At 53.9% G+C, this 19,796-nt stretch overlaps 1 protein-coding gene across 1 annotated transcript in view; it reads left to right on the forward strand.

Annotated features, from left to right (window-relative positions):
- Window positions 1-19,796, forward strand: part of AGPAT3 (1-acylglycerol-3-phosphate O-acyltransferase 3) — a 90,340-nt gene that overhangs the window by 54,836 nt on the left and 15,708 nt on the right. The window contains exon 3 of the mRNA XM_068547179.1: window positions 11,093-11,319. Within this exon, the coding sequence (XP_068403280.1) occupies window positions 11,142-11,319 (178 nt within the window). The 5' untranslated portion in view covers window positions 11,093-11,141. The remainder of the gene's footprint in view (window positions 1-11,092; window positions 11,320-19,796) is intronic.

A 19,796-nucleotide genomic window follows, 5' to 3' on the forward strand; every position in this document is an offset into this window, starting at 1 on the left:
CCTGTGGCCGTCTGTCCCTGGGCTTCTGCCCCAGCCCCCTCCTCGCCCAGCTGCCCCTCCCTTCTTGCCTGGGGCACCGTTTCCACAGTGGAAAGCCTCCTGGGGACGTGACAGCACTTCCCCACCCTTGTCCTCAGTCTGTAGTTCCCAGGCCCTTCTCCTAGCCTGGCGGGGAGCTTCGGCCTCCTTTGGAGGGGGCCTGGGGGCCTGGGGACCCTTTGATCCATCAGGCTCCCCCAGCAGCTCGCGGTCAGGACAGATGCTGGCTGCACACGGCCCCTGCCCTTCAGCCTGGGCAGCCAGTTATCTGTCCGGCCTTTGCTAGGTGCAGCAATGCCCCAGGTGTCTCCGATGGGACCCGGAAATATGGGCAGTTTCCTTTGTCCTGAGTCCAGAGCCCTCCCCCGCCAGCCTGCACAGCCCCTCTGCAGCCAACGGCACTGGCCCGTCCGGAGTTTGACAGGGTTTTCAGAGTCTCAGATGAGACTGTCAGGTAACGTGCTACATTGGCTCTCCCGTAACGTTGTTCTTTCAGGAAACTTGTCATTGAGGCGGCTCGTAATGACACGTGAATGATACGAGCTTCAGGAGTCACGCTGCTGGGTGTCGCACGTGTGAACGCAGTAAACACGAGGCATCCCTTTAGCCAACTTTGCCGGAGCGTCGTGTGTTATGTGCGAGACCGGCGTGCGTAACAGTGCCAGAAACGGTGAGGGTGCGCGGGCGGGGGTCTGGGCCGCAGGTAGCAGAAGTGGTGGTTGAAATACCCGAGACTCGTGTCCCCTCTGCCTCTTGCCGTGGCAGCTGCCGGCTGCTCGCCAATGCCGCCGCCCACAGCGTGGGTCCTTTCTCCCCTTGCTTGTCCCTTCGTGCTCCTGCCGTGGCTGCCGTGGACGCCCCTCACTCACTCAAGGAGGGCCAAGAGCAGAGGGGCAGCACGGTGGGGGGGCCTGTCTCTGGTCTAGGAAAGCAGACGCCTTCCTGGGAGCCCCTGCAGGCCCCACTGCCTGGAACTGGGCCATCTCTGGAGCAGCCGCTCCAACTGGGGACAGGGTTACCTTTATGGCTTAGATCTGGGGCTGGGGCTCCCCTCCCAGGGCCCAAGGATGAGCGCTGCTGCCATGGCCGAGCTCTCTCATGAGGGGCGGTTGTCACGGAGGCCTGGAGGGGCCGTTTGGTACATCCTTTCATGATACCTTCCTTACCCCTTGGTTGAGAGATACGGAATGCCGAAAGAGTTTCATGAGCCCAGTGATGGTTTTAAGTTAATTGTATCCTATTTTTTTTTTTAAAGATTTTTTTTTAATGTGGACCATTTTTAAAGTATTTATTGAGTTTGTTAAAATATTGCTTCTGTTTTATGTTTTGTTTTGTTTTGCTTTTTTTTGGCTAGGGAAGTCCCAACTGTATCCTATTTATTGTACACACAGTAAAAATACAAGTCTGCCTAAAGGCAAGTGCGAAGGAAAGCCAGTCACGTGAGACGTGTCCTGTGTCGTCTGCTCAGCCTGCAGCAACACTCAGGCCACACGGCTTCCATGGCTCCCACCGGCGGCTGCAGGCTTACCTGCTCTAGGTGCCCAGGGACTCCAGGAGGCCAGGTCCACGCTCTTAATAGCAGAGGCTTTGTTGTACGTGATCGTATCTTGCAGGCTGTTCCCTGGTTCTTTCTCATGGTTGTCTTGGTTTTCTTTGCTGTTTGTTTCTCCATGTGGAATGCAGAATCAGCATTTCTAGCTCCAGGGCTGAGGGATGGGGGACCTGTTGGTATTTTAATTAGGGCTCAATTACATTTATAAATTAACTTAGAAAGAATGGCTTGTGTGTTATTTATGTATTGCTATCTAAAAAACCACCTCAAAAGGTTGTGATTGAAAACAACCACTGTTTTCTTAGCTCACAGCTGTGGCTCAGCACTTTGGGCTGGGCTCAGCAGGGCGGCTTTCTGCTCGTCTCACCTGGGGTCATTTGCAAGGCTGCGGTCAGCTGGCAGCCCGCCTGGGGCCGTGGGTCCATTTCTGCTCCATGTGGGCCCACCTTCCAGCTGGCTGGCCCGAGCTTCCTCCTCTGGTGCCCAGAGGGTACACTGGGAGCTGCAAGGGCTCTGAAGGCCCAGGCTCGGGAGTCAGTCGTATGACGTAAGGCCCACCCCAGTCTGTTTGGGGGTGAGCCCTGTAGCCAGCCTGCGTCCCGGGGCCGGGAAGCCAACCCCACATGTTGATGGGGAGAGCGGTGCTGCTTTACCGGGGCGTGAGCACAGGGGGGCAGTGTTGCCCCGGCTGCACAGCGTTTTCCCATTTGTTTAGTTCTGCTTTTGTCTCTTTCTGGATATTCTAAGGTTTACCCATATAAACCTGTTTATTTCTTCTGAAGTTTGTGATTAGGTATTTTGTCTTTTTTACTGCACGTGTACACAGGGTCTTCTCCACTGTGTCTTCTGTTTTTGTGTGTTCACGTGGAGGTGTGCCCGCTGGGCCACACTCTCTGGTGGCCTGGACATACAGCAGGGCTCTGTGTCCTCATCGTTCTGGTCACCAAGGGCTTGGATCGTGAGTTTGCACCCCTCTTACTTTAGAGGAAGACCCTAGCCCTGGACTTCCAATTTTACCCCTTTCTACCTGCTAGAGAGGAACAATGGAGCAACCCAGGAAGCCATGCATTGAAGATGGCAGGGCTCCTGGCAGCCTGGGCCCCAGATGGCCACGGGGGGGCAGAGCTGCCAGGCTGCATCTTCAGTGCATGGCTTCCTAGGTTGCTCCATTGTCCCAAATAGCCATCTGGGGCCAGCGACCTGGATCTGTTAAGTCAGAAAGAAAGAAATTTCTCTATTGTCTTAGTGCCTCCTAATTACTTCAGGTAGAACTAGTTATTGAACATTATTAGAATGTTGACTTCTGACATTGTATTAATTTCATCCCATTCAACATTACTGTAAGCCTTTACTGTTTGTAGTGGCACTTTGGTTACAGTGGACTCTCTTGGGTCTATACAGTACCAACCCACCAGCTTCAAGCAGGGATGATTTTACTCCTCCTATTCAATTTTTAGGCTCATGAGGTTGGACCAGCAACACATGATTATTAGCAAAGAAATGTCATATTTTTCAGCCTTATTGAAAGACAAGGTGGTCCCTGTAAGTGAATTTACCCAAGAACTGAAGCCAACCCCTTTAAACCTCAAAAACAGGATTGTGTTGGTCTAATCTAAAATTTTCGTTAGACTCATGAAAATCCTTCTCTGCCCCTCGGCCGCCATCAGTGCCGTGGTGAGTGGCACAGCCCCCCTTGCACGGGGGCGAGGTCAGGGTGGACAACAATTGCTGCATTATGTTCTCATTCGTGATGTCATCGTGGGGCCGCTGGGTCTGCGAGCTGCCCCAGCCCCGGATGCCCTCCAGGTGGTGCTGTCTCCGGTCGCGGGCTTGCCTCTGCCCTCGTGCTGCCGTCAGCAGGATGCCTGCTTCCAGCTCCCGCCGCCCCCTCTTTTCTCGTCTGGCACTTCGGCTTGGCTGTGGGCCAGGAGAACACGCAGTCCCACACGTCCCAGCTGTGTTGACAGCAAGAGTGGGGAGGAGCCCATCTAGGAGCTAAGGAGTCCCTGTGAGTGACGTGTCTGCGTCCCTGATACCCAGACTGGCTGCTCAGAAAGCGATGGAGGCTTATTCCCATTCTTGGTTATGTTCTGAACAGTAGACGTTGCCACCTAAATTATCTTAAGATACTTTAAAAATATTAGAGATAATGTTATCTCTCTACTGTCCTTCGTTTCCAGTAGTCAGTCTTGTTCATAGACTTTTTCTCCGGTATTTCCTGACTCGGAAACAACAGAACTGTTCACACGCAAAACAAAAACCTAGGGCTTGCCCCCAGTTTGCCCCCCATGCAGCCAGCCAGCGTGGCCTTTCTGTTCTGCTGCCTCATAGCAGACCACGTCTGCTCTGTTTACTGCACATATAGGCACTCAAATATGGGACAGATGGATGGGTGGGTGGATGGATGGATAGGTGGATGGATGGGTGGATGGATGTGTGGGTGGGTGGGTAGATGGGTAGGTGGATGGATGGATGGGTGGATGGATGGATGGATGGACGGATGGATGGAAGGATGGATGGATGGATGGATGGATGGATGGATGGATGGATGGATGGATGGGTGGATAGATGGGTGGGTGGAAGGATGGATAGGTGGATGGATGGGTGGATGGATGGGTAGATGGGTGGATGGATGTGTGGGTGGGTGGGTGGATGGGTAGGTGGATGGATGGATGGTTGGATGGATGGATGGATGGATGGATGGATGGATGGATGGATGGGTGGGTAGATGGGTGGGTGGAAGGATGGATGGGTGGATGGATGGATAGGTGGATGGATGGATGGGATGGGTGGATGGGTGGGTGAATGGATGGATGGGATGGGTGGATGGGTGGGTGGATGGATAGGTGGATGGTTGGATGGATGGATGGGTGGATGGGTGGGTAGATGAGTGGGTGGAAGGATGGATGGGTGGATGGATGGATGGGATGGGTGGATGGGTGGGTGGATGGATGGATGGGATGGGTGGGTGGGTGGGTGGATGGATGGATGGATGGATGGATGGATGGATGGATGGGTGGGTGGATGGATGGGTAGGTGGGTGGGTGGATGGGTGGGTGGGTGGATGGGACAAAGGAAGGAAGAAGGGAAGGTAACAGCCTTGGTTCTCCTTCATTATGGACTTTGAATTTGGATCACATATAACTAAACCGTTCTTTTAATCCTATAATCCAGACTTCCTATCTAGAACATCAAACACGAGGCACTTTTGGCATGTTTAATGTCTTCTCCCTTCACCAGCCACTGTGCTCAGGGTCAGACCTGCTCAGGAGAGACTGCCCAACAGGGCAGGGTGAGGCTGCCAGGCTTTGACCTCAGCTCCGAGAGGTGGTTGGCCCAGAGTGGTTATCAGCGGCGATGCCTTCTCCCTGGGTCTCAGGAACAGGGCAGCAGGTCAGCTGAGGTGGCGTCCCCCAGAGCTGGCCAGGTCCTGCCCCAGTGGAGAGCCAGAGCGCTGGCTGTTTCAGGCTGGGGGTGCAGTTTCCGATCAGGTGCTGCTCCCCCAGCTGTAAGATTAGACCGCGTTGGCAGAGGCTGGAGGGACTGACGTGAGCCCTGTGTGTAAATGGAATAGCGGTCTTCCTCGTGCAGAGAGAGCCATTCACCTTCCCTGCATGGAGCAAGGAAGCACTCTGATGGGCCCTCGACTACAACTTTGGTTTCTGTGGAAAGGCGTTGTTGGAAAGATGAGGGTTTGGGCAAAGATGGGGGTGTGCCTGGTAAGGAGATCTGAAGACCGTGCCATCTGACGGGCTAGTTCTTGAGGAAGAGGGACAAAGGGACCAGTGCCGGTCCTATGGGCATCTGGGGGTGGGCCCTGAGGCAGGTGCAGGGGACGTGAGCAGGGTGAGGCTGGGCCAGGGTCCCCGGCAGACCCCGGGCCTCCTGGGCAGCAGGACGTGGGAAGGGGCCTGTGCACGCCCAGAATTACGGGATCTGGGAACAAGGCCTGCATACTTCTAAGAGCTGTGTTCCTCTGCTCGGGGGCCCTGACACACACCGCAGGCTGCGGGCTTAAACAGCAGACATCGATTCTCCCTGTCCTGGAGGCTGGAAGGCCGAGGCCAGGGTGTCGGAGGCTGTGAAGGAAGAAGCTGCGTGTAGAGACCGCCTCCACCCTGTGTCCTCACGTGGTCATCCCTCTGCACGTCTGTGTCCTAATCTCTTCTTATAAGGCTGCCGGTCAGATTGGATTAGGGCCCACCCTAGTGCCCCCGTTTAACTTGATTTCCTTTGTTGAGACCATATTTCCGAACACAGCCACACGCTGGGGTGCTGGCGGTAGGACCCCAACATACCCTTGTGAGGGGACACAGTTCACTCGTAACAAGAGGTGCCAAGGTCGGGGCTGCCAGTGGCGGCGGCAGAGCCCAGCAGCGGGCCGGGCCCTTGGCGGGGTAGTGGGGAGCCGGTCCAGGCGCTCCGGGCTCCCAGGTCTCCCCTTCACCACCCTGAGCCCCGAGCAGCGTGGCCACGGGAACTAGCTCGGAGCTAGCAGCCAAAGCCCTGGAGGGACAGTGTCAGATCCACGAGGGTCCCGCTTCTGGGGCGGGGGAGCGGGCAGTGCTGGAGCTGGAGGGAGGGTCTGGTCTGGCTCCCGGCCCTTCCTGCCCCACCGGGGCTCTGGAAGCTCCCGAGAGGCCCCGGTCGGTGTCTCTCAGGGGACGCGTGTCGTGTTGCAGCTCCGGGAGCCTTACTCACCTGCCCTGGAACTGTGGGCAGCGCGGCTCTGCCGAGTGCCTGGCCCCTCCCCCTCCCCCGGCCGGCCTCTGTTCTGTGCCCCTTGTCCCCAAGTGGCAGCGCCACCCTCTGTCTCCCCTTTGGGGAGGGTGAGTGCACCTCGTCCCCTGCCCCGAGAAGGTGGGGTCCCGGCAGCTTGTACGGGGACCCAATACCCTTAGGACCGGGCTGTGCAGGTGCCAGGCTTCTGGAATGACCTAAACTCTTACCTAATGACGGGACTTGGGCTCAGGTTTCCTTGCCAGCTCAGGAACAGCATCTGAGTATTAATGAAAAGGGGCCGATGTCTTATATTTTAAAACAAAACTTTGTGGAATAATAGCGGTTATCTTGGGGGTGTCGGGGGATGGATGGATACCAATTATGCCCCATAATTTCTACCTTAGGTGCATTCTTTTATTCTAGGACGTATCACGTGTCTTCTAAAAGCTTACACCAACGTCAGTGGAAGAGCTGCGTGTTGCTGCAGTTTTGAAGCATCTCATTTGTGTCGTGAGGTTAAGTGCATCACACAGGCAGGGGTGGTCCCTACAGCACCCATTACAGGGGAGTGGTTACGGACCAGGACAAGCTCTGCCCACTTAGCGCTCAGGATGTGAGAGTTAGGCGGGAGGAGGCCTTGACGGAAACTGGGGTCAGAGGCGGTTAGGGGTGGATATCAACTCAAACGTCTCCCATCAGATTGGGGGGTGAGCCCAGCAGGCTGAACTTTTGCCTTCAGACACCTAGGGGCGCTGCCTTCACCAAGCTGTGGCAGGAAGGGGACAAGGGGCAGTGCCCCTGGTGGGAAGCCTCCAGTGTCACCCTGAGCATGAATTAGTCTCAAGGAAGCAGAGCCAGACTGGGGGGTATCTATAGGACAGCTGTCCCGGGCTCTTCCAGTGGGGGTGGGAGCGTGAGTGTGTTAGGTCAGAGGAGAACAGGGGCGTGCGATCGAATGCCACACTGGCCCTCGACCGGGGCCTGGACGGAAAGGAGTGACACAGGCCATTTTGGGGACCACAGATGGGATATTCGGTAATATGCTCACGTCAGTGTTAAATTTCTCAGATGTGATCATGGCTTTGTGGTCAACCAAATGCCCAGATTCTAAGGTGACATAGGCGGAACTGCTTAGGAGTGAATTTTCATCCAATATTCCAGAAGAAGTTTTTAAACTTAAATTTAGCCTATGCACAAGAAATGTAAAAATTAAATTTAAATATTCATACATATTTTTGTTACATAATGTTAGGTTAGGATGATTGGTAAAAGACTCTCAAATCATAATAAATTGTATTACAATGAGATCCTGTAGAGGACGTACAATGGAAATACAAATTCAAAGAGAAAAGGGAATGAATTTCCTGACTTTTAAAGAAAAGCTTGCTTTCGTGTATTTTGAAAATGGATGGTGACGTGGCTATCACATCACTGTGGCATTTAGAGCCCATTTTCTACATTTAAAAGTATAAAGTCCCTGACTTATGATGATTCAGATTATGGTTTTTTGACTTTACGATACACGTTCAGTGAAAACCATCCTTCGAATTGTGAATTTTAACCTTCTCCCAGGCTGGCAACACGCAGTCGGATCCTCCCGCTGATGCTGGGCAGTGGTGGCCGCAGCCCCGCCAGCCCCGCCAGCCCCGCCAACCCCGCCATCACGAGGCTGAACAACCGGTACACTGACGACCATGCTGGACCCAGAGAGCCATTCTATTTTTCACTTTCAGCACAGTATTCCATCAGTTACAGGAGATATTCACTTTACCATAAAATAGGCTTTGTGGCAGATGATTTTGCCCAACTGTAGGGTACTGTGAGCGTTCCGAGCACGTTAAGGTGGGCAAGGCTCAGCTTTGATGTTTGGGAAGTTAGGTGTATTAAATATATTTCAACTTAACAAGATATTTTCAACTTACGATGGGTTTATTGGGATGTAACCCCACTGTAAGTTAAGGGAGATCTGTATGTTTAAAAGTAAAAGTTCACAGTATGACAGAATTTATGCCCCTTGCATATTTAAACTTGGGTTTAAAAATGTAGAAATCAACTTAGAATTGTCTGATGAGATATATATATATATATATATATATATATATATATATATATATTTTAATGTTTTCAAGGGCTACACACAAGCCAGTGTTCTTGGGGGCTGCCGAGTCGATGCTTTCCTGCTTGACAGTCTGCAGGCCTTGGGGGAGAGCCGGGGAGGGTGTGGGCTGAGTGGGGAGCAGGGTGTCTTCTGCGGGGGCGGGGGGGGGGGCTGGTCAGCCCCCCCACCGTCATTGAAGGTCCTCCAAGTTAGCACGTGTGACTGACGTGTTATCAAGACTGTCAGGCCCAGCTGCGTCAGAGGTGGTAGGCCGAGAGACAGCCATGTCCAAGCAGATGGTGGGCACTGGTGCTCTTGTGGCGGGGGCAGGTGGGAGGGGCCTGGACTGCAGCTGCTGACGTGCCTTAGGACGGGGTCTGGCCCACAGGGAGCGAGGACACCAGACCCACATCTGCGCACTGGGGACAGACTGACAACCAGGGAGGACAGCCTACTGCAGCCAGGAGCCCCGGCCAGGCTCACCTCCAAGCGGGGCTGGGGGGCCATTCCAGATGGGGGTGCAGCCCTCTGGGGTCTCTGGGGATGGACTTCCTCGACCAGAGATTCAGGAGATGGACCAGGGACTGGCGCTTGTTAAATAGATTCCCGAGTGAAGGCCTGTGTCCGCACAGAGGCTCGCTGGGGAAAGTGCAGGGCCAGAGGCTGCACACCTGCTGCCGTCGGCAGGTGAACAGGTGAGCGGACAGACTGGAGACCGCCCTGCCATCAGAGGCTGGACTGCAGCCAGGCAGGGCCCATGGGCAGATCCCGTGCGGTCCTCTTTATGTGAACCTCTAGCAAAGGAAGATTGATCCAGTGTCAGAAAGCCCAGAGGGGCTGCCAGGGGCTGGAGGGGCGTGGACTGGGGGGGGGTGATGGAGCTGCTCTGTCTTGAGGGCAGCAGTCTGACAGGTGCCCTCACACTGCGCGTGTGTGAGTGATATCTCTGTGAAGCTGATTCTCCAGCAGGTCTGGCACGGACCTGGGGAACCTGCTTTTAACAGCATCACAGCTGATGGGCCGGTCTTTGAGCTGGCTTTTGGGGACCCTGGTTATTGTGGCCCACACGGGTATTGTGTCTGACCCAGGATGGCAGGGTGGGGAACAGGCTGGTCTCCTGGGGCCGGGGGGGCAGGGAGCCTGCCAGGTGGCAGGTGCGGGCCCAGATGCCGGGCGGCAGCGTCAGATCTGGTCAAAGCCGTTACCTCTGGTCCCAGAAGGCAGCTGGCCTCAGGCCTGGCCTGGCTGATGTGGGAGCCTGTGCGTTACAGAGGGGTCCCCGCCCACGGGGGCACGGACGCGGGTCTCCCTGCTGGGACTGGAGTCCGGCCCTCCTGCTTTGCGCTGCTTGGCCCTGAACAAGTCACAAAGCCTCTGTGCTTCCTTGCTCGCCGGTCACATAGGGGCAGTGACGGCGTCCCGCGGGGTTCGTGCGAGTTTAGGAGGCGGTGGCAGGAAGTGTGTGCAGCGCCGCACGTGCGTCCTCTCGGGGCCTCTCGGGGTCAGAGCTTTGGACACGAAGGCCGGGGGCTGGGGCTCTCGGGCGCTGCGGGCATCAGAAGGCCTTCCCGGGCCTGGGGGGCTGGCTCCCCTGGGGGCTCCCACACCGGGCGCCAGGCCTCGGCTCCTTCCCTGTCCTCCCGGGCATCCTCCCCACGTGGCTGCCAGCTTATCCGCCCCCCACCCCCACCCCTCACGCAGCCACTCGGGGCCAAGGGCGGACAGAGGGCGTCCTCTGGAGTCACGTGGCCTCATGTCTGGCACAGCAGCCAGGCCCTTGTGCCCCGGTGTGCCCAGCGTGGCCACCCTGGAGGCCTCTGGAGCCCACTCCACCCGCATCGCAGAGAGCGCGGGGCTTGTCTCTGGAGGACCCATCTGTGGTTGGGGCAGGCGGCCGCCAGGCTGTGACGCGGCCGACTGTGAGAGTGCCGGCGGCCACCAGGCTGCGATGCGGCCGGTTCTGAGAGTGACGGCGGGCACCAGGCTGCGACGCGGCCGGCTCTGAGGGCGCCGGGGCTCCGCCACAGCCGTGTGCTTGCTTCTGTCCACACGAGATCAGGGCAGCTCGCGGAACAAGTACAGCCATGAAATGCAAGCCTCCGGCTTCATCTCTGAAACCAGGAAACCAGTGTTGAAGGGAAGCGGGAGACGCTGGCTGAGTCCCGGGGGGGTCACCGCTTCTGCGTTAGAGACCAAAACAAAAGCCTTTCAGCTAAAAAAGGATACAGCAGCTTGGGAGTTAAAAGACAGTAGTTGAAATGTTTTTATAGAGATTGAGTGTGCAGTTTTGATCTTTTAAGTAAGATGCTAAAAAAAGAAAAGAAAAATTACCCATCATGCCTTTACCTAGAGATACTCACTATTAATATTTGTGTGCATTTCTTCTAGTCTTTTCTTTCTTCCTTTCTTTTATGCATGTGTGTATATGTTGTGTGGTGTGTATGTAATGTGTGTGTGTGGTGTGTGTGCATGTTGTGGGTGACGCCGGTGTGCACGATGTGTCAGCTCCCCCGTCCACCCCGTACGTACGTCGCTCTCGGGAGGCAAGGGCCTGAGGACGCCGTGGGGGGTAGCTGCAGATCTGGGCTCTGGCGTGAGCACCGTGGACCCCTCCTCCGCCCGCAGCCCCTCACCCCTGGGGTCCCTGGCGCCCCACCTGACCGCCGGCCCCGTCTTTGCAGGACGGCCGTTCTCAGTGAAGGGCCCTGCACTCGCTACTGAGCTGTGGCCATGGGCCTGCTTGCCTTCCTGAAGACCCAGTTCGTCGTGCACCTCCTCATCGGCTTCGTCTTCGTGGTGAGCGGGCTGATCATCAACTCCGTCCAGCTCTGCACACTAGTCCTCTGGCCCGTGAACAAGCAGCTGTACCGCCGGCTGAACTGCCGCCTCGCATACTCGCTCTGGAGCCGTGAGTACCACCCGCATGTGCACGGCGGGGATCGGGGGGCCACGGACAGTCAGGACAGCGACCTTTCTGCTGGATGATCCCAGACAAACCAGTGCAGGGCCCCTGGGGGTGAACGCCTGTGGTGGTGAGATAAGACGCAATGGGCTGGCTCTCGCTCCCCGGCAGGAACTGGGGGCTGCTCCTGGCCAGTAGATGTAGGGGGGCAGGGTTTGGCCCGAGCTCTTCACTGGGCTGAACCACGTGACGTCCCAACCCCTGAGCCTCTGGACCCACAGAGGTGGCAGTTCCACATGGTCTCACACGGTACTCTGGATATTTGAAAACGAGCAATGATAAAGTCAGTTCACCATGACCAGGCCCTAACAGCTGCTGCCGGTACGTGGCCAGTCTTGGGTCACCAGACCCCCAGTCACCCTAGCACCAGAGTACAGTGAAGCTACCCTCGGGGGGCCTGTCATCACGTGTAAATGTTGCGGTATCTCTCTGCGAAAGGCAAGGACTCTCACCCGTCTCTTAATTAAATGTATGTGTTTAGGCATGTACAGGTGTTACCGATACGCCCTTGTGATGTGTGTGCATTTGTACGAATAGAATCAGTCTTCACCCATCAGCTGGACAGAGACTTAGAAGCTGCTGACGGGGGGGCGGGGTGGGGGGGCCGCTCGCCCTGCGGGTTGGGGTCACGGGGCACATCTTTGGACGGCAGTTTGCCGGTAGCAATGGACAACTTAAACGGTTCCATTTTTTGACCTAAATATTCCACCAAATAAGAATGTAACCTAGAAAGATATCTGCAACAGTACATATGTGTGCAGATATTCTCATGTTACCACTTTTATATTAGCACAAGACTAATATAAAAATGAGCAGCCTAAATGCCCATTAATGGAAGCTTACTGTGGTGTGTCCCACACGGCCACTAAGAACAACAGGGAGAACCTCTCTTTCCTGGTAGAGAACCAAGTTCAAGGTACATTTTTAAGTGAAAACGGAAGCTATAAAACAAAGCACAGAGGGTGCTTTGCCTTTATTTACTTTTAAAAGACACGTGTGTGACGTGTCTGCACTTGTGTGTGGCCACCCCTGCTTAGAGAAAGCTGAAGGGTGAACAGAAAACGTAACTACCCCGGGAGTGAAGGAAGGCGGGGACTCTTATGTTTATTTCATACTGTGTGCTGTTTACACTTCTTAGCATAAGAACACGTTTCTTTTACAATGAAGAGAAAATAATAGACATGTTACTTCCTGTGGGAAGTGGTGAGTCTGCGTGCCCGTCCCTGTGACCCCTCCCAGTGCGGGAGCAGGAAGAGGGCAGCTAAGCAGGCCGTGGGAGTGTCCATGCCCAGGTGTATGTGCCCCACACAAGGGACGGCAGCCCTGCCCGTGCTTCCAGACATAAAATGTAGTTTAAACTGCAATAAATAAATAGCATAAACTGCGATAGTTTCAGTTCCCAGGTGGTTTTTTCCTAAATAAAAGGCCACCTTTGTGTGTGTGTGGGAAGGAGAATTAGAAATCCTATCATACAGGACATACAGGTGAGTTATTTACGAGTATCACCGTGGGAGATGAGTACATACCTAAAGGGCAAATGCCAACTAGATGAAAATCATAGACTCCACCTCCGGCAGTATTCTGAAGTTAAAACACTACAAAACAGCCAAATTCTGGATAAGGCCAGCTTTTTAATGCATTGCTGTGTTCATAGTAAGTAAAGGAAATCCCTCAGCCTCGCCCCCGCCCCTTCACAGAGGAGGGCACTAAGATGGGGTGTCAGCACTGCTTGCCAGGGGCCCGCGCCTTAGCAGCTGCAGGAGAGGGGCTGAGTCTAAACCAGGATCCTGAGGATTCGCTGAAGTGAGCAGGTTAGCAGTGCCCATGAGGTCAGCAGAGGCAAATGGAAATGTGCTCTCGGGAGTGTCTCTGATTCAGGCCTGAAGAATCACACAGATTGAGACAAATCATATATGAGCTCAGAGTCAAAGAACAACAAACATGCAACAACAGATTTAGACAAAAGACTACCCAAAGTCACCAGATTGGAAAAAAAAAACCAAGTAGAACTTCTATGAATAAAAATTGTAATTATAATATTTTTTAAAAGTAAAAGCTTAGTGAATGAACGTTACATCAGATTAGATACAGCTAATGAGAGAGTGAGTGAACTGGACATTACTATGAAGAAATCATCCCGATTGCAGTAGAATGACAAGATGAAAAATATAAAATAGGAGTTAAAAGATGTAAGGGGAGAGTGAAAGTCTATGAAACAGATCTTGGACTTCTGTCCCCGAGGAAAGAATAAGCAGAAGCACCATTGGAGGAAATGATGGCTGAGAATTTTCCCGAACGGATGAAAAACAAGATTCTGTAGCTCTAGGAAGCAAATGTATACGAAGCAGGGTATATAAGCTGAAATTCACACTTAGACCCATCACAGAGAAATCACAAACCACCAGAGACAAAAAAGAAGATCTTAAAAACGCCCAGAAAAGAAAGCTAGAACACCTACAAAGATTGACAGACTCCCAGCTGACTCGGCAGAACGTATGTAATCAGAGCCAGAGGCAGTGGGCTGTCTCCAGCCTCGGCCTAGAACTCTACATCCAGCAAAGTGACCTTTCAGGAATGAGAATGAGATAAAACAGCCTGAGGGGAACAAAAAGTGAGCATATCGTCACCTGAAATTTTTTTAAAGAATATTCTTTAGTAAGAACAAAAGCCATCAAAAAAGTAGGGTCTGAGTTACCATAAAGACTGGTAGACTGAGAAATTGGTAAGTAGGTAAATCTAAGCAGTCATATAAAATAATAACGATGCCCAACCCGCGTGGCTGCGAGCAGACAGGACCAGCGGCAGGCAGTCTGTCAATCTGGAGTGGGGACCAAAGTTAGGACTCCATCATTCCTGTATTTGTCAGGAAGACATCAGAGATCTTTCCTTAAGACTTTGTTAACTAAGTATAGGGTAGAAAACAGAAATCAAACATAACTTCTAAACTATTTGAAAAAGATGGATTAAAAAAGCAAAGAAATTCATTTTTTAAGGCAAGAAAGTATAAAAAAGCATAAAAATAAGAAAACTTGAGATTTATGTAAAATCCCCCAATATTTGGAAGGAACACAGGTGCCCACTGAACCCACATGCTGTGAGAGTTTCCCCCAGGACCCGGTGAATTTGGGGAGCTTCTCCACTTGTTTATGTCTTAAATACACGAGCAGGAGTCCTTCCCGGATTTGAGCTGGTGAAATCTTTCCCCGATTCCATGGGCATGTGGGGTGAGCGAGAGTCACACGAATGTGTAGACCAGCGGTCCCCAACCTTTTTGGCACCAGAGGCCGGTTTCGTGGACGACAGTTTTTCTGCGGACGGAGGGCGGTAATGCAAGCGATGGGGTTCGCTAGCGGGCCAGCCGCTCACCTCCTGCTGGGTAGCCTGGTTCCTAACAGGCCGAGGACCGGTACCGGTTTGCCGCGCGGGGGTTGGGGACCCCTGGTGTAGACGACCCTGAACCACTGCTTTATTTTCAACTCTGCGAGCATCCCTGTGTTCAATCTGTGATGCCAGGTGTCTTTTGCTGTCCCCCCGAGCCCAGGGTGACTCTGTCGTCCTCAGGCCCGAGGAGTCTTCGCGCTGTGTTAAGGGCACAGATGTGGAACCAGACAGCCTGGCTGGGGCCCTGGCTCCCTGCTGACCTCAGCCAAGGTTCTAACCCTTCTCGTCTGTGAAACAGAGACGGTACCTCTCAGCTGGACCATCAAGATTAAATTAACGCATAGAGTGTGCGTACAACACTGCTCAGTAAACGATTACTATTAGTAGGCAAGTTTGAATTTTTCAAAAAATCATTCGTTGAAATGTGCAGAGCATGGCTTGCTCATGTGTGTAAGGGCCAGCATATGTTAGAATGAAGGAAATCACAAAAAAAGTCCTCATTCAAAATGTTCTCCAAATTGACCATGAGAAGATTCACGGCGTCAGCCCTGGCCGCGTATGTAGCGATCTACGATCTATGATCTACGAGAGAAAAAGCGACTGGATGTGACTGGAAATGGGCTGAGCAGCCCACTGGGCCGTGCTGGCAGCTGGTGGAACAGAGCTGCCTTGACACGCCGCTTTCCTGCAGGCAACCCTCTGCTGGACCCACTCTCCGGGCGGGGAGGGGGGTAAAACGCCTGCAGGGGCTGCCTGTGTTGTCTTCAGTTCATTCCTGCTCACCCGCCCCATCTGGGCCAGACCTCTCGCGCTGGACCAGAAATGCCCAGGTCCCAGGTGCTGCCAGGAGAGGGTGTGCGGCCAGGGGAAGGCACCCCGCCCGCACCCCATGCGCACTTTCTCCCCTGCATCTGGGCTGCTGGCCGGAGCTCCTGCCCATAGAAGCCTGCCGTGTGGCAAGGAGGCCGTGTACCCGTGCCGGCCGCCCAGGGATGAGCGCACAGTCCCACGCAGTGGTCCTCGTGTTCCTGGACGGTGCCATGGGGTCGCAGCTCCGACGTCCTTTCCACCTGTGCGTGGCCAGCGGACGTGGTCCGTCCCCCGCAGGTGGCAGCTCTGAGCCGGCGCTGTGGTGTCCAGCAGCGTGATTTGCAGGTCATCCTGGGAGGCGGTCGTGGAAACAAGGGCCCTTTAGATGCGGCATTGGCGCCCACGTGAGTGAGGCACGTGTTGTCAGGCCTACGTGAAGAAATGACTTTGAAAGTAGCTTTTTTAGCAAATTCCGTGTCTGGGGGGGTCTGAGACTCGCACCCCTCCTTGCTTCGTCCAGGGCTTCCTCCATCACCCACGGGGCGGCCGGGAGGGAGAGCCGGGTTCACTGGGGTCCTGGGCGCCCCCGCGGGCTCTGCATCCTCCCCAGAGGGCGGCTGAGGTCCCTGCTCCTCAGACGAGGGGCCCGCGGGTCGGAGCAGCCCATCCAGGCCGCCACCCTCCCTGCCAGGTGAGTTTTACATCAGCGGGTTGAGGCTGTATTGATTCCTCTCAGACTCGTGGTGAGAAAGCATCGCAGGATTTCCCCATCAAAGAGACGGCCACACCTCAGTGTTAACTGCGGCATCGTTCACAGTAGCCAAGATGTGGAAACAACGTCTGTGTCCATCAGCAGACAGATGGACGGGCAAAATGTGGTCTATACGTGCAAGAGAATATTATTCAGCCTTTAGAAAGGAAATCCTGCTGTACGTGACAACATGGGTGAACTTGGAGGACAAGATGTGGCGCAGCCAGTCACAGAAGGACAAACTGCACTTGTCCCTCTTATATGAGGGGCCTAACGTAATCGAGCTCAAGGAAGCAGAGGAGAGAACGGGGGCTGCTGGGGGCTGGGGGAGGGGAAGGGGCGAGCGCTGTCCGATGGGGGTGCAGCGTCAGTTACGCACAGTGAGTAAGTCCTAGAGCCCCGCAGTTACCAGTACTGTACTGTCCGCTCAGAATCTGTGAGGAGGGTAGGCCTCAAGTTAAATGTCCTCACTACAGGCTTCCCTGCTGGTGCAGTGGTTAGGAATCCGCCTGCCAACGCAGGGGACACGGGTTCGAGCCCTGGTCCGGGAAGATCCCACATGCCGCGGAGCAACTTAGCCCGTGCGCCACAACTACTGAGCCCGTGAGCCACAATTACTGAAGCCCGCACGCCTAGAGCCCATGCTCCGCAGCAGGAGAAGTGACTGCAATGAGAAGCCCGTGCACCGCAACGAAGAGCAGCCCCTGCTCGCCTCAACTAGAGAAAGCCCGTGTGCAGCAACAAAGACCCAATGCAGCCAAAAATAAATAAATAAAATAAATGTCCTCACTACAATAATGAATAAACCCTTCCTTGTTCCCAAGCAAATTGCTTCAGAAGCAACGGTCTCGGCCACAGGCTCCTACTTGACCAGCTGACACATGGAGGTTTGCCCAGGCCTCCGTCATCGAGAAAGGAGCAGGCCATCGCCGAGCTGCATGTGCGTCTGTCTCAGCCCTGGTCCCCGCCGCCTCGGTGGTATGGTTGGCAAGCCCCCAGCAGCTGCCTGTGCTTCCAGATGGACAGGTCAGCCTAACCTTGGGCCTCTTTATTTCTTTTTTCTTTTTCTTTTAATATTTATTTATTGGGCTGTGCCGGCTCTTAGTTGCGGCATGTGGGATCTAGTTCCCTGACCAGGGATCGAAGCCGGGACCCCTGCATTGGGAGCGCAGAGTCTTAACCGCTGGAGCACCAGCAAAGTCCCTGTTTCCTTCTGCTTTGTAATTCTTAAACAGCTATCAGGGGGTGAAATTCATCCATTTAAAGCATGCAGTCCGGCGGTTTTAGTGTATTCATAGAGTCATGTGCCCATCAGCACAGTCTAATCGTAGAACATTTTCACCCCATAAAGGAGCGGTCACCCCCCCCCATTCTGCCCCCTCCCCAGCCCCTGGCAGTCACTATTCTACCTCCTGTCTCGGTGGCTTTGCCTCTTCTGCACGTTTCATGCAAATGGAACCATGCAGTGTGGTCGTTGTGGCTGACTCGTTTCAATCAGAGCTCGTCCACACCGTAGTGCGTGTGAGGCCCACGCTCCCGCGTCACTGAAAGACGTCACCCTATATGGATATGCACTGTCTGTTCATGCATCAGTTGACGCACATTTGGGTTGCTTCCCCTTTGTGGCTTTGTGAATAATGCTGCCATGAACATCCGTGTTCAAGTTTTCGCACAGACATCTGTCCTCATTTCTCTTGGGCATCTACCTAGTGGTGGAATTGCTGGGTCCTCCGGTTACTCTGTCTGGAACATAGTTTTCCAATGCGGCTGCACCTTTTACGTCCCCACCGGCAGCGTCAGGGGTCCTAGGCACCCTGTCCTCACCAGCACTTGCTATTTATTGACTGTCTGTTAGATGACAGCGTCCTGGTGAGTGTGACGAGGTTGCCTCGCCGTGGCTTTGGCCTGCACTTCCCTGATGACTGGTGATGCAGAGCATCAATGCGTGTGCTTGCTGGCCATCTGTAAATCATCTTTGGAGAACGTCTGTTCAGGGCCTCTTGTCTTTCCATTCCTTGGGTCTTTCTTCGTGCCTTGAATGCTGGCTGGAAGTGGCCAGGCTAACAGGTTTATCCCGGGGGGGAGTTTTCCTCTGTTGACCGGGCCTGCGTCCCCTCAGGGCCCTCTCTGGTCCCTTGATGAAGCTTATGGCGAGCATGTCCTGGAGCTGACCTCTTTATGACCCCTCCTCTTACTGCCCCGAGGGTAAGAGGGACCACGGTTTCTGGTTTGAGAGCGTTCAGGTCTTACCTGAGTCGGCCTTCCATCCAGTCCCCGCCTTGCGTAGAAAAGGAAGTTGAGACGCCAGCACGTGGGGTGGAGCTGTGTGTCCCCCCACTTCCACGTGGGCTGGTGGGGACACTAAGTGGAAGGAGAAACCAGGCCCCGCGCCGAGTCCCATCCAGTCCCCCACAGCCCTGTGAGGAAGCCACTACTGTCTCCTGTCAGCAGGGAAGCTGAGGCCCAGGCAGTCAGGCTCAGAGCCCCCTGTCTAAGCGCTGGGCTGTCCTGCCCCATCAGCCTTCCCTGGCCACCCTCCCCAAGGGCCGGTCTCCAGAAAACCGATGGCTTGGTGTCCAGCAAACAAAGGACAGGCTGTCTGGTGGGCGTCCTGAGCCTCGGAGCCATGCTTCCTGGTCTGAGGCCACCGTCCTCGGGCGCCTGGCCGTGGTGGGTGTGATGCTGGCTGGCTGTGGGCCTGCGGCCTCCCCTTCCTGCTCTCCTGGGGATGGAACGTGTGCTATCCCGTCGGTCCACAGCACCTGTGAGACCTGCAGTCGGACATGATGATAAAGGTATCCACCTAAACTCTTGTAAAGAGTAATGTGGGTAAGAGTAACAGTGCTTAACATACATAAACTGAGGACCCCTTTGTAGCCCGATGAGGACCCTAGTCTATTTGTCTATTTCTGTGTTTTTAAGCTTCCTCTGAAACTTTCCACAGAGCCCCGGGCTCAGTGTGTTGGGCTGAGATGGGAACTCCACCACTTTTTATCTGTGCTTTGGGAATAATAATAGCACTAACTCAAGTCGCCTGAGGAGTAGATGACATAACGTATGTAATTTACATAGCAGAGCATGTGGTATACGGTCGGTATTCGATAACTTGTAGTTGTTGATAATAATAGTAATATAATGATGATGGTGTATTCTCTTAATAAGCGAATGCTTTGCTCACCATGCCATCCTATGGGATATTTGATTTTTACGAAAAGCGAAGATCTGATTTTTAAGAAAAAATATTTTAAATTAAGTCCTTTAGAGATGTTGGTCAGAAAAACATCCACCTAAAATGGGTTCCCTCCTCCATCTCTTGTGCTTTCATTTGACTTCCCCCCTGACTTTTGCTTAGAGAAGCGTAATTAGAATTTTAGAAAACTTAATTTTAAACATCAACATAAACCATCAAAACTCATTTCTAGCCGAAAATCCCAGTCGGGCTGGTACCGTACAAGCCCTGCCCACGTCAGGGAGCGGGGAG

This window comes from Eschrichtius robustus, chromosome 6 (assembly GCF_028021215.1).
Source record: "Eschrichtius robustus isolate mEscRob2 chromosome 6, mEscRob2.pri, whole genome shotgun sequence".
NCBI lineage: Eukaryota > Metazoa > Chordata > Mammalia > Artiodactyla > Eschrichtiidae > Eschrichtius > Eschrichtius robustus.